General features: G+C 47.5%; 1 protein-coding gene across 1 annotated transcript; it reads left to right on the top strand.

The window, feature by feature from the left end:
- Window positions 1-42: 42 nt before the first annotated feature.
- On the top strand, window positions 43-11,202 carry KLHL40 (kelch like family member 40). The gene is made up of 6 exons (XM_063324289.1): window positions 43-1,356; window positions 5,076-5,236; window positions 6,842-6,949; window positions 8,224-8,409; window positions 8,972-9,118; window positions 9,889-11,202. Exons 1-6 carry the CDS (start codon window positions 211-213, stop codon window positions 9,998-10,000), a joined length of 1,860 nt encoding a protein of 619 aa, XP_063180359.1. The 5' UTR covers window positions 43-210; the 3' UTR covers window positions 10,001-11,202.
- The last annotated feature ends 951 nt before the right edge of the window (window positions 11,203-12,153 follow it).

A 12,153-nucleotide genomic window follows, 5' to 3' on the forward strand; every position in this document is an offset into this window, starting at 1 on the left:
AAGCCCTGTGCTGGAAACTGAAGTACACAGACAGCTGCGACAGTAGCAGGCGTTTCACATTCCCAGTGTGCTGACAGTCTGGAAGGAAGGGAGACTCGCGAGCCCTGCTTTGAGTAAGTTTCTTTACCAGGGGCTCAGGTATAGATATATTCATAAATATATATATTTAAAAGAAGGACTGGGGAAAAAAAGCAGCGGTTACTCTTCACTATGGGTTTGCCTTTTGATCAAGTGGAAGAACTGCGTCTCTACCAGCAAACTCTCCTCCAGGATGGACTCAAAGACATGTTGGACCACAATAAGTTTCTGGACTGCGTCTTAAAAGTCAAGGGGAAGGAGTTTCCCTGCCATCGGCTGGTGCTGGCAGCTTGCAGCCCGTATTTTCGAGCCATGTTCCTCTCGGACATGGAAGAGAGCAAGAAGAGGGAGGTCAGTTTGGAGGATGTTGATCCAGATGTCATGGGCAAGATCCTCCATTATATCTACACCTCTGAGCTGGAGATCACAGAGCAGAATGTGCAGGACATCTTCTCCGTGGCCAACATGTTCCAGATCCCCTCCATCTTCACCGTCTGTGTGTCCTTCTTGCAGAAACGGCTCTGCCTCAGCAACTGCTTGGCTATCTTCAGGTTGGGCTTGATGCTTGATTGTGCCCGGCTGGCTGTGGCAGCTAGGGATTTTATTTGCGATCGCTTTGCGCTGGTCTCTCGGGATGAGGAATTCTACCAGCTCTCCCCTGATGAGCTTATTGCAATCATCTCCAGTGACTCCCTCAACATCGAGAAAGAGGAGACCGTCTTCGAAGTAGTGATGAAGTGGGTGGGGACCAAGGACAATGAGAGCCGACAGAAGGCCTTGCCTGTCATCTTTGAAAGCATCCGCTTCCGCCTCATGCCCAATGACTACATCAAGGACCATGTGGAGAAACACACTATGGTGAAGTCCAGCCCGGAGCTGCTTAAGAAACTGCAGATGGTGAAGGATGCCCAGAAAGGTAAATTCACGGTGGTGAGGAAGAAGAAAGTGAAGAAAAGCAGTGAGAAGCAAGCGAAAGACAATGTTGTCAATGGAGCAGTAGATGAAGAGGAAGATACAGAGGAGGATGCTCTCCCAGGGATCTTAAATGACACAATGCGCTTTGGGATGTTCCTCCAGGACCTTATTTTCATGGTGAGCGACAGTGGAGCAGTGGCCTATGATCCCACTGCCAATGAGTGCTATTTTGCCTCCCTGTCTACTCAAATCCCAAAGAATCACATCAGTCTGGTGACCAAAGAGAATCAGATCTTCATTGTTGGAGGACTGTACTACAACGAGGACAGCAAAGAGGATCCCATGAGTTCCTACTTCCTACAGGTACTAGCTTTATCTTTCTTTTGTTTCTTTGACCGCTTTGGAGCATCACCAGTCTTTAGCTTCCATGTGGTGCCAGTAATATACATCGTCATGTGATGTTAAAAGAAAATTGTAAATGAAGGTGAAACATTTGAGTTGTTTTACTAGAGATTCTTCACTCTGTATTTTTAAGGCAGATCCCACTGTGGGTGGGGGCAGGGAAGGAGGGGATGGGCTTCTAGTCACTGAGGATGAAGGCTTGAAGGGGTAGACAATAGGAATAACCCTTCCTGATCCAAATCATGAATAGGGGATCACATTGAATGGTGTATTTGGTTCAGCCCTGGCTGCCATAGGGCACACTAACTGGAAGGTTAGTGGCATCAGGTCTGGGTTCAGCATCGCACCTTTTATGTTCCCTGGTTATGAAACCCCCGCAAAGCCCAAGGGTGACTCTGTCAGGTGCCAACAAAGGGAACAGCAGCAGCTACAGCCACAGAGCAAACACTCCAAAGACACAGGGTATGTCCCTACCTACCAATATAGGCTCCATTTCCAGAGCTGTTCTTGCCCCCGGAGGTGTGCTAGGTCCAGCTCAGCATCTCTGGCCATTTCTATCGTGTGCGGGGGAAACCGTGGTGTGACATCTTTTTGGATCCTCCACAAGAAAAGTGGCTGTTCTAACTCAGCAGTAAACAAAGCTGTGATCAGATCGAGCTGTGCACAGGCAATCTGAGCCCCAGCCTGGGCTGTAACCCAAGAGAACCTTCCCTGTAGTCAGCTAACGCAAGGCGCCTACCCTTCCTGCTGACCCTGTAGGAATCCGGTAACTCCTCTGTCCTTCCCCCCATACCCAGAAATCCTTTTGTTCTTCTCCCATGGCTCTACTTATTTTCTGAAAGGAAACAATAACATACCCAGGCGGAAAGGATAAGGTAAAGGTAGTTCTCAAGCCAAGACATACAGCTTTGATCCTTCCATTGCCTCATTGCATGGGTAGGTCTGTATGCCTGCACCACGTGTGCAGGGACCATGCTTCTCCTCACCTGGAAAGGGTCAGGCTTTGGGACCTATGCAGCCTACGTAAAGCCTGTGAAACGAGAAGTCAGCGGGAATAAACTGCAGTGCTAGAAAGCAGGATGGAGGGGGAAAGCAGTGGGAGTGCCAGGGGAAATCCTCTTCGAGATATAGCCCTTTGCACTGGACAAGAGACGACAACAGCGGCTGTGGCCAGTTCCATCACTTACCTGTACAGAGCAGGTAGATGGGCTGCTTTGTATTTAGCTGAAACCTATGTGTTAAAGATCAAGGCTCCACCAGTCTGGCTGCTGGCCAGGCAAGGTGATTCCTTGAGCGACAGTGAAGGTCCACCATGTCCTGGGCTGTTTCAGCATGACTGCAGCAAGCAGGTCAAGGGAAGTGATTTTTTTTTTTTTTTCCCCTTTGATCACAAACTTGTAAGACCACATATGGATGCTGTGTCCAGGCTGGGGCTCCCCAGTATGTTGAGGTACTGGAATGAGTCTAGCAGAGCCCACCAAGATGGTCAGGGCTGGAGAATGGGAGGTACAAGGAGAGGATGAGCTGGGTCTGATCAGCCTGCAGAAGGGGAAGGGAAGATCTCATTGGTGTCTGCAGCTCCCTAATAGGAGACGACACAGAAGAGGGAACCAGACTCTTTGGATTTGCATAAAGATGGGACAAGAAGAAATGGCCAGGAGTTGCAGTAAAGGAAATTTCAGTTAGCTGTGAGGAAAACCTTCCCAACAGAGGTGGAACAGGGGTCCAGAGGGGTCACAAAGCCTCCATCCTTGCAGATATTTAATATTTGGCTGCCCAAAGCCCTGGCAACCTGCTCTAACTCCAAAGGTACACCTGCTTGAGCATGGGGGCTGGATGAAAGCCCATTGGAGGTCCCATCAATCTAAACTTTTCTATCATTCTAAGCTGCAAACAGCAAGATTTCTATATTCAGTTTCCATTTTATCACTGACTCAGTAGCCAATGCCTTGGGCATCGTGTGGCCATTTTTACCTCTTTTCTCACAAGAAGGGGACAGTGTTGTCTTCACAGCTCGCTGTGGCACTTGTGCATGGAAGGTGCAGACAAGTCCCAGGGCTGGAAGGTGCCATCAGTTTGCAAAGGTGATAATTTATTGCTATCAGTGCCACTACATAGCTCACGGTTTCTGTATGAGAGTCTTTTGAGCCTTTTTTTAGCTGAAACTTCACACAGCTGTGGACAGGCAGCTGTATGACGGACCCTTGAATCACCATGTCAGTGCAGGAGCATCTTACACCTTCTGACTCTGTTTCTGGCCTCCCTGATTTCACATTCCTCCCGCTGAAGCCAGGAGAGTTTGCAGGTCAGGGATAGTTTAGACTTAAGGACGGGCACCCAAACATAAAAATGCTGATAAATCCCAGAGGCCTTGCAAATTTTGGCAGGAACAAAATGATTCCACTGACATTTCAGATGGAAAAGGGTGTCCTTTATTTGTCACTTCTAAGATTTATGACTTGAAAACAATGCTGAAACCATCAAGAAGCAGGAACTGTCCTGGTGACTGAGCTGCTCAGACTTGCACTATAAATAACACATATGTGGACCACAGCTTACGAAGAGACAATAACCACAGGCACCCAGCTGAGGCCCAGTCTTTGGAGGCAACCCAGCAAGCTGAAGCTCTTTGGCTCAAGCCCACAGCAAACAGTGCTTCAGGCAATGATGCATCACAGCCTCATCTTGCAGAGTCCCACCAAACTGGCTGCAAGACGTCACTCCAGACTTAACCCACAAAGTCTCTCTTCTGCTACCAAGCGACATTACACTAAAAATTTTTGCCCCGGTTCACAGTTCCCATAAAGCCTTGGTGGCCAGAGAGCCCTCCAGCCTCATAACCTTTCACATCTCTTTTTCTGGTGGGAGATGAGGCAATGTCATGACCTACAGATATCCAGGGATCTGCAAGGATTTGGCCATCTGATCTAGTAGCGCTGTCAGATGGGTCTGGCACACTTTGGTCAGCAAGAAGAGCTCTGGCCTTTGCAGCAGCATCTCAGTTTTATTCTACCATATTGGGTAGATGGTTATTGTGTAAACAGACACACACACGTTTCATCTCGTGAACACACTTGGTGATACAGGGCAACATCAGTATCTTGAGAAGCAGAGGAGGAACACGGTAACTAATCATTTGCCAGAAGGAAGAAGAATGGGTCGGAGAAGAAGGGGCTCAGGGGAGTGAGCTGTGTAGCCAACTTTGGCAACACCACACTGTTACCTGGCAGAGATGGAAAATATCAGGGTGAAATTCTGTGGCGTGTGCTATAGCTGGAGAGGTTCAGACAAAATTTCTAAGATTGAAGTGCTTCAGTTCCTCTAGTCCCAGGAACTATCTGTTATAAGTCCAACGTGGGACTCTCATACAAAGATGACCAAACTTGTTCCAAGTCAAGGATTTGGTGCACAGAGCAGAACATGTTGCTGCTGATGTGTCTCTGCTCTTATGTTTTGTCATAAAACATATGTCGTATGATATATGACTTGGATTTGCATTAAGATCCCCCATCCCACACCAGAAGGCAAGGCACAGGCAGAGACTGACATTGCAGAAAGTGCCTACTGGGGTGACCAAGCGGCACGTGGGAATGGACTTTGCCCTCAGCCTCTGGACCTTGATTTTTGCTAAGCTAATGGGCTGGGTGAGCACACACTAATGACCATGTGTTTCCTTTCAGTACGACCATCTGGACGCAGACTGGCTGGGGATGCCCCCCCTGCCCTCCCCTCGCTGTCTCTTTGGCCTGGGGGAGGCTGAAAACTCTATTTTTGTGGTCGGCGGGAAAGAACTGAAAGAGGGAGAAAAGACCTTGGATTCAGTCCTCTGCTATGACCGGCTGTAAGTGTTCACGTGCGAGTGCTGGGCGGGAGGTGGTTGACAGGAGAAAGAGAAAAAGCTGCTGTGCAAAATGACTCCAGCTCTCCAGGGACCAAAAGATTTTGGAGACAGGGCTCGAACTCTAAATGTAGACGCTGGGACCACTGGGACTGTCTCAAGCTGTACCCTGGGGCTCTGAGCTGTCTGTCTCCAGCTGCTTCATTTATTGTAACTGAACCTCCAGGAGATGGAAGCCGTAATGGGGATATTATGTTATCAGAGATCAAACAGCAGATGTTCACAGGGGACCTGTACTGAGGAGCAAGGGGAGTTTTTCCTTCTGCTTGCCCATCATTTTGGAGGTTCAGCGACCTTTACCATAGTGTCACCGGGAGTGGTTTCGGACAGGAAAGTTTGTTTTGAAAGCATTCAGATATAGCACTGAATGGCCCACTCTGAGAGATATCAGGCTTAATATACAATTATTTTTGCACAATGGGCTCTGACCCAGGAGCTTTAACAGAAGGCACCATCTCGTTCTGCTCACAGGAGGCAGAAACATCCCAAGACTGTTCCTCTCTGCCCCAAAGAGACAGAACAGTAGGTGCTAACAAGCCTTTACTTGGTCCGTATTTAGATGTGTGTGCTTCAAAGTCTGTTTTATAGGCAGAGATGTGAAACCAGTTTCATTCTCACAGAACGGGGCATTTGTCTGCCCCTGCACACTTTGCGAAAGGACATATCTGGCCCTGCTAAGTGCTCAGGGGGTGCTTTGAATACCAACTTGAAGATGGTAGAGATGTGAACAGCACCACCGGTATTTCTAGTATTTTTTAGGTCAAGATTTCAACTGTAACAAAGCTGGAGAAGGTCAGCTGCTGGCCTGTGGGATCAAATATTTCCCCAGAGTTACTGAGCGATTAGAAAGCACACAGAGCCCAGGCATCTCAGTTCTTAGGTAAAATAAAGTGCAGGTCTTGGGGGCTACATCCTACATGTATGAAAACTGGGGACAAGTCTAAGCTACATGATCATGAACAAACATCTCTTGAGAAATTTGTCAGCCCTATTTGGGTATCAGTTTGGGGTTTCCAAAGCCTTATAGGTACGTCCTCTGCTCAGCTGGTCTGGAACTAGCTCAGGGACCTCAACACAGTCCTGCACTACAAAATGTGGATAGTGGAACCCGCCATGGGGCCTTTCTGAATGTTGGCCAACCGTTGCACCTCAAAGTGGAAAGTGATGGCCAAAAAACAAATTTGTCCTCGTGATCTTGCACCCCTAAACCACATTGGTTTTAGTTTTTCACATCATGCAGAAATCTCTGTCTCATCTGTGTCTGGCTGGTAATGCTTGTAAATGAGGTGAGGTCCCAGAAGAAGAGGGCCTGTGTATGCACAAAGCCCAAGAGTGCATGAGTATTAGCATAAACATTCTTCTATTTTATTTCCCCCTTTTTTTTAGGTTCACAAAATTTACTGGGTGAGCCCTATCTTATTGAAAACTTCATATTTTTGAGATTGAGTCAGGATCTGTGCTCGCCTCTAGGTCTGGAAAGTGTCATGTGCTCTAGGCCTCACCCAGAAAGCTACAAACCATTTTGCTTCTCATTTTTCTCTGGCCCAGGTCCTTCAAGTGGGGTGAAGCTGATTCTCTTCCCTATGCAGTCTATGGCCACGCAGTGGTTTCGCACAAGGACCTCGTCTATGTCATCGGTGGCAAAGGAAGCGACAAGTAAGTCAAAAAGCAAGAGAAATACAGGGAGTCAGTCCCCAAACTAGTGGGAGCACAGACCATGAGTTGAAACCTCCCCAACCTGGATGCTATGGGTTAAGGAGGGTTGAATAGGGTGTGAGACATGGATCCTTCCCTCTCATCTCACCTCTGTGACGACAGCCCTTCCCAAGCCATTAGGAGTCCTATGGAGATCATAGAATGGTTTGGGTAGGAAGGGACTTTAAAAATCATCTAGTTCCAACCCCCGTGCCATTGGCAGGGGCACCTCCCACTAGACCAGGTTGCTCATAGCCCCATCCAGCCTGGTCTTGAACATCTCCAGGGATGGAGCCTCAAGAGCTTCCCTGAGCAACCTGTTCCAGTGCCTCACTACCCTCATAGTGAAAGATGTCTTCTTGATATCTAATCTAAATCTACCCCTTTCCAGTTTGAAGCCATTACCCCTCATCCTATTACTACATGGCCTTGTAACAAGATGGCACTGAGATGGCACTGTCCTTTCAGGAGAGGGAGCATATCATCCCCTTTACTCACAATAAATAAATATCGCATAGATTGGGACACCTGCTGAAGAGCAAGAAGCCCCTTCACATTGAGGGTCTCCTGTCTTGGACTTGTGGAGCAGCGTGGTCCTAGTAGTCAAATCCAGATGTGTATTTGCAATAGGAGTGAAAATCTTCATCAAAGCTGACCCCCATCCTGCCCTCCTGCAGGAGATGAGCTCAGCAGAAAAAACCTCTCTTAAGCACCATCGAAGCAATTTCTTTCTAAGCAAGAAGTGTGGCTGTTTGCAGAGCAAACATGCCTTAATCCAGCAAAGACAGGTCCTACTCTGAAAGGATTACCATCTGGAAAGCGTGAGCATGCATACATTCATGCACCTTACATCGCCATCCCGGGGAACGGGGGCGTTACTGATGATATTTCACAGCATCAAGTCATATCAGCAGCACTGAAAGACTGTCTGATGGCTGTGTGTGAGGTCCTGAGAGGCACTAGAGCTACATGGACCCGTATCCAGCGGTATGACCACAATGTCAAGCTTTTAGGACTCCCATCGAAAGTGGGCACCTCAGGAGGGGATACACAAAAATGATGTCTCCCGGCATGGCCATCCTTGGGTGCACACCCAAGCAAAGGCACTCTTGTCAATGTGGAGGAGCAAAATCCTTTCTAGAGATCCCACGTTCTTCCCAGCAGAGAGCCCCCAACTCCTGCAGTGCAAAACTGCCCCTCGATCAAGGCTCCTTCTCTCTCTCCTCTTTCTCTAGGAAATGCCTGAAGAAGATGTCTGTCTACAACCCATCCAAGTTTGAGTGGAAGGAGCTGGCTCCCATGAAAACTGCCCGGTCCCTGTTCGGAGCCACTGTGCACAAGGACAAAATCTATGTGGCTGCTGGTGTGACCGACTCTGGCTTGACCAACTCGGTGGAAGTGTATGACATTGCCACCAACAAGTACGTACTTGAGCACACCTTCAGGGTGTAGTTGCACAAAGAACAGCTGTAGGAGTACATTAATCAACCTCCAAGTATTCTGGAGTTTGCTTGCAACTCCTGATACCAGTTCCTCCAAGTCTGTATTTCTTGGACAGCTAGGCATCACTAAGGCCACTGTAGTTGGGCTGTGGAACATCTCAGGCTCACCTTCAAAGCAGTTTTGCCAACTGGTGCAGCCCTTGGTTTCTCTGCAGGGCTGTAGTTTCGTCTTGGCAGCTTCACTCAACACAACAGACTCTGTGACTTTGGGTGGGCCTTGCAGCTGTGGTCCTACCACTGGGACCTGCTGGTCCATGCCAGCTGTGCTTCACAGCTCATCTACTCAGTGCAAAATGAAGTTGCACTATGATGATGGAAACAGATACCTCTAACAACCAGTCAACGTACGATCCCATCTCATGTAGACCTACACAAGTTAATCTGTCAGTAGCTAATTCAGTTGTTGGTTCCTGATGCAAGGCCAGTGTTGGTGTGGGTGTAGGCAGGGCTCCTTAACATGTCCCCTCTCTCGATGTGGCAGGTGGGACACTTTCACTGAGTTCCCTCAGGAGCGCAGCTCAGTCAGCCTGGTGAGCTTGGCTGGGGTGCTCTACCTGCTCGGAGGTTTCGCCACGGTGGAGACGGAGTCAGGAGAGCTGGTGCCAACGGAGCTGAATGACGTTTGGAGGTGATGATCTTCCCCGGGGCTGTCCAAGGGAGTGTGGGAGGGACATTAGTGAGAACCACTTAGGGAACAGAGTAGTTTCTGTCTTTCTTGATGCCTTCGGTGTGAGACGAGTATTCGTACCCCAGAACAAGGCTGCAGGCTCAGTGCAGGGTCTCTGTGCTGTGCTGGAGGGCACATTGGGTGATTCAGTGACCTCTCCCAGTCTCATACAGCAGCGTACCAGGGAATATCTGCTCCTTTAGCTTTGCTGCTGCATTGACATTTTGCCTGGAGTTGGTTCCAGACCTCCCCTTTGGCTTGAAGCTGTGTTTGTGCAACACATGCTCTCCCTGGGAAAAGCCAGTGCTCAGGCTGGAGATCAGATTGTCTCTAGGTGCAGGCAGAGAAGTGGGCAGAAAGCACTTTCTGACGGCTGCTAATACAGCGTTAGCTGCTCCTGTCCTTCATGTCTGTGGCTCTAGAGCACCCTCAGCAGGCACCTGCTGGCCTTCACCACAGATGTTCAATCTTGGTGCCATCAACCCACTTCCCAGTAGAAAAATAGACCCTCCACTGTGAGACCACACACTGACATCCATGTACTTTAGTCTGGCACTGCAAACCAGACCACACCAGGGCTGAAAGTCCCCATGGAGCTCCCAAGGTGTCTTGTGGCCAAATGATGTTTGTGGGATGTGACACCATGCGCTAGGGCTCACACCACTATGGAGAGCTGCTGAAGCAAGGGAGAGGAGACACTTTCCTCAATTAAACTGTCTGTCTCTCCCCAGATATGATGAAGAGCAGAAGAAGTGGGAAGGAGTCCTCCGGGAGATCCAATATGCCTCCGGTGCCACTTTCCTTCCCGTGCGCCTCAATGTTTTGCGCCTGACAAAGATGTAGCGAGGCGTGATTTTTTTTTTCCCATGAGGGTCTGGGGCAAAGAGGGGTGGGAGAAGGTGAGGCCACACTTATCAACGCATATGTGGCAGCTGGATTCTGTGTAGGACATTGCATCTGTGATTGGTACCTTTTTACTTAGTCAAATGGGAAAGGGGGAAAATTATCTTGAAGCCATATGGGAACTTGAAGATGCTCGCAAGATAGAGTAGGGTTCTGGAGCCTGCAAGGAGCTGGGGTGGACTGAGAAGGATGGAGCAATGAGATGTTCCTGTCTCAGTAGACAGGACAAAAAACTTATAATCTTGTTCTGCTTCTTTCTCCATATTTTTCCCTGTCTTCTCAACTGCTGTTGAACTTCTCCAAGAAAGAGTGGAGGCACAAAGTAGGTCCCAAGGGACTAAGCTAATGTTCTCAGGGAAGGGGGGGATCTGTAAAGTATTTCCCCACCTAAGATAGGTGTGAGCATGATACTAGAGTCCACCTTGGAGAGGAAAAGGAAGGGTCAAAGCCAAGTGGTACAGAAGAAACCTGGGGGGGACTTTGATAAGTTCCTGGGTGGTGCGGGCTGTTGGGATGAGACAGTTAAAAGAGCATGTGACCATGGGCAGCAGAAATGCTTTGGAAATTGAAAAGAAAAGAAAATAGTCTTAGTTCTTTGCCTCCGCCTTGACTTTGCGCTGAAGAGGCGCCTAGAGTTCAGGTCTGCAGGAGGGGAAGAGTCATGCAAGTAGCCGGGTAGAAAGCTGTGAGAGACAGGCAGGGAGGGCCATGTGCACTCATCTCCAGCCTTTTGGGCTCCTCATCTTCAGTCACAGATCACAGTGTCCTCACTTATGGTTGGATAAATGCTGTTTTTCAGGGAAAGGTTTTATATTTATGCTGTTTCTCTTATTTTTAATGTTCTGACCTTTTTCTTTCTTTCTTTTTTTTTTTTTTTAAGAGTATTCTAGTTTGCTAAATACGTGGAGATCTCAGTTGTGTTTGGCTCAAAGAGAGCTTCCTACTGAGGAAAAAATGCATTTTTTTAAAAAAGTTATCCATAATGATGTTTTGATAGAAACACAACTGTACTGGCAGCAGGACAAAGATCTGCTAGAACAAAAATCTCCTGATGCCCACACCATCTGACCAGTGGTTTATTTAAAAATAAATTATTAGGCTGTTTCAAAAGAAATCCTGTTTTTGCGTGTTGATAGTACTGCAACTGAATGTCCACAGCAACCAAACACAAGGACCGAGCAAAAACTGTGATGAACACACACAGCAAACCAGCCCTATGGAGAGCCCTTGCACAGCCCCAGCTTTAATTCTGTTTATTTTCCCCCATTTGGCAGCTAAAACTTTAGCATCCATAGCCTTACAGCTCTTCTCCATAGATATGAGGATGAGAAGCTTACCTAGGATGAGAAGGAAGCTGTTATCTACACGATTTCATGATACCATGAACAGGGGTGATAATTACTAATAAAAAAGGAACAAATAAAACCCTTGCAAAATAATACCCTCGAAGTGGCATGAAAATTATGGTATCAAAAATCATATCTGGCTGATTCATCTAGCTCAAAATGCAGTCGTGGAGAAACTAAAATGTGTTTGGAAGGAAAGACAATTTGGCTGGAGTAAAGGAACCAGAGTCTTGTCCTGGTTTCATTTTAAGGATTTAAAAAGTTACAGGATAATGTCCTTAGAGGACAGTCATATCAGAACAGTAATGAAACATTTTTCACAAGAAAAATAAATCCAAGGTGAAAGGCCGGCACAAAATAGCTTAAAAAAAAAAAAAGGCAACAAAAAAAACCTGTGAAACAATCAAATGTGTGAAAAATGCACTGCAAAAAAAGAAAAAAATAATAACTCACCTTCTACCCCTGTTCTGCAGAAATTGTGTGGACAACTCCTAAGCTAATTTAGGAGGAATCTACCAAATGTAAAATAGCTTGTGGCAGAAAAGAAAGAGAAAAGAAAAAAGAAGAAGAAGAAAAAAATAGTCCATTCATATAATGATAATTTTTAAAAAGTCATTTATTGCGGTGGCAGGATACCACCTCCTGCCTGCGATGGGAAACCAACCAGCTTTGAGTCAGCTCTTCTTGCCAGACACGGAATGGAAAGCTGTTGGCACTTGGTCCGAAGAGAGGGTTAGTCGCCATATA

The sequence above is a fragment of the Chroicocephalus ridibundus genome, chromosome 2 (assembly GCF_963924245.1).
Source record: "Chroicocephalus ridibundus chromosome 2, bChrRid1.1, whole genome shotgun sequence".
NCBI lineage: Eukaryota > Metazoa > Chordata > Aves > Charadriiformes > Laridae > Chroicocephalus > Chroicocephalus ridibundus.